At 40.6% G+C, this 1,541-nt stretch overlaps 1 protein-coding gene across 1 annotated transcript in view; it reads right to left on the bottom strand.

The window, feature by feature from the left end:
- Positions 1–227: 227 nt before the first annotated feature.
- LOC101856708 overlaps positions 228–1,541 on the bottom strand; it is a gene marked incomplete at its 5' end in the record, with an annotated part of 12,333 nt that continues 11,019 nt past the window's right edge. The window contains 1 exon segment of the mRNA XM_013090329.1: positions 228–1,516. Within this exon segment, the coding sequence (XP_012945783.1) occupies positions 1,285–1,516 (232 nt within the window).

The raw sequence follows: 1,541 nt of genomic DNA, 5'->3' as shown, positions 1-1,541 counted from the left end.
AAGGTACAAAAAGAATGTTTTTTAGTTTTAGTAAGAGTTTTACGGCATTTGCATTACAATAAGGTCAAGTAAGTGCCGAAGATTAGAGGAGAGATCAGGACGACAGATGTTTGATAGAAAACAAGGAGCGAACCACACTAGCGCACCCGCCAACCACCCGCGCGCTTAATTAGAATCGGGATCAGCAGCGACAGACATAAACAGAAACAAACATAACTTGAAAACTCTTTTCAGAAAATAACATAATATATTATATTTTGTTAGCGTATGTCATAAAAATATCATCTCAGCAAAAATGTCCTTTAACTCAGGCATAATTATCCTATACCAGGCTATAGTTATGGTCAGATCGTTGTTTCCATTCCCAGCATACTCCACACCGCGCACTCCACACTCCACACGTCTGCCGTCTTATGGCAAAAAAATGTATATTATATAATATTCGGAACTAGGGTACTTAGCGTTTTTTGTACAAGGGGGAAACCTCTGTTCATGGCTGTCCTTCCTATCTTGGTTTTTTGGCTGTACAATTACAATTAAAGAAGATTTGTTTTTGTTTTAAACAGTACGTTGTGACCTATTTTGATATCGATATTGTTATGACAAAAGAAATTTTCATCACTTACTCCATAACTATCTACTTTATTCTTCAGCAGATCAGACAAAAGTTACACTGGTCAATGAATATTGACATGAAATAATCAGAACGACCAAATTTTAGTTAAGTTGGAACACACACACAAAGTTAGGTATTATTTTTGGCCTCTCCTTTAAAATTTCGTTTATGGCATGTACGTTTTTCTGTCATAAGACGTCAGACTTCGTGGGAATGTTTCCACGAGGTGTGTGCAATGTATGAAGTCTTTGAACATTACTTTATGTTCTCAAAACTACACAATACACACCGTACACTCCACACTTCACACTCCACGCGTCACAGAAATCTTTCCACGAAGTGTTTACAATGTATGAGGTCTTTAAACATTTATGCACCCACACTCCCCACGTCACAGCAATGTTTCCTCAAGGTATTTGCAATGTATGCAGTTTTTGAACATTATGCACTCAAAACTAGACACCGTACACTCCACACGTCACACATCACAGAAATCTTTCCACGAGGTGCGTGCAAGGTATACAATCTTTGAACATTACTTTAGGCACTCAAAACTACAAACCGTACACTCTACACTTCACTCTCCACACATCACAGAAATCTTTCCACGAGGTGTTTGCAATGTATAAAATCTTTGAACATAATCTCTGCACTCCACACGTCACAGATCACAGAAATCTTTCCACGAGGTGTTTGCAATGTATGAAGTCTTTGAAAATGGCAGGACACCGCACGTGGTCCAGGTATGTGTTGAGCTGGTCCCCCAGGCCTTCCCTCAGACTGACAGCACACAGAGATACAAGGGGCATGGGCTGGCTAAGTAGGTCAGAGATGGACACCACCGCGTAATCAGCCAACCTCTGGGCGGCGTGCAGTTTCTGTCTGTCTTCCTCCGTGCATCTGGCAGTTGTGGGGGTTTAAAGGG

The sequence above is a fragment of the Aplysia californica genome, unplaced genomic scaffold, assembly GCF_000002075.1.
Source record: "Aplysia californica isolate F4 #8 unplaced genomic scaffold, AplCal3.0 scaffold01224, whole genome shotgun sequence".
Taxonomy (NCBI): domain Eukaryota; kingdom Metazoa; phylum Mollusca; class Gastropoda; order Aplysiida; family Aplysiidae; genus Aplysia; species Aplysia californica.
The sequence above is the reverse complement of the archived record's forward strand: the minus strand, read 5'-3'. Positions and strand labels throughout refer to the sequence as shown.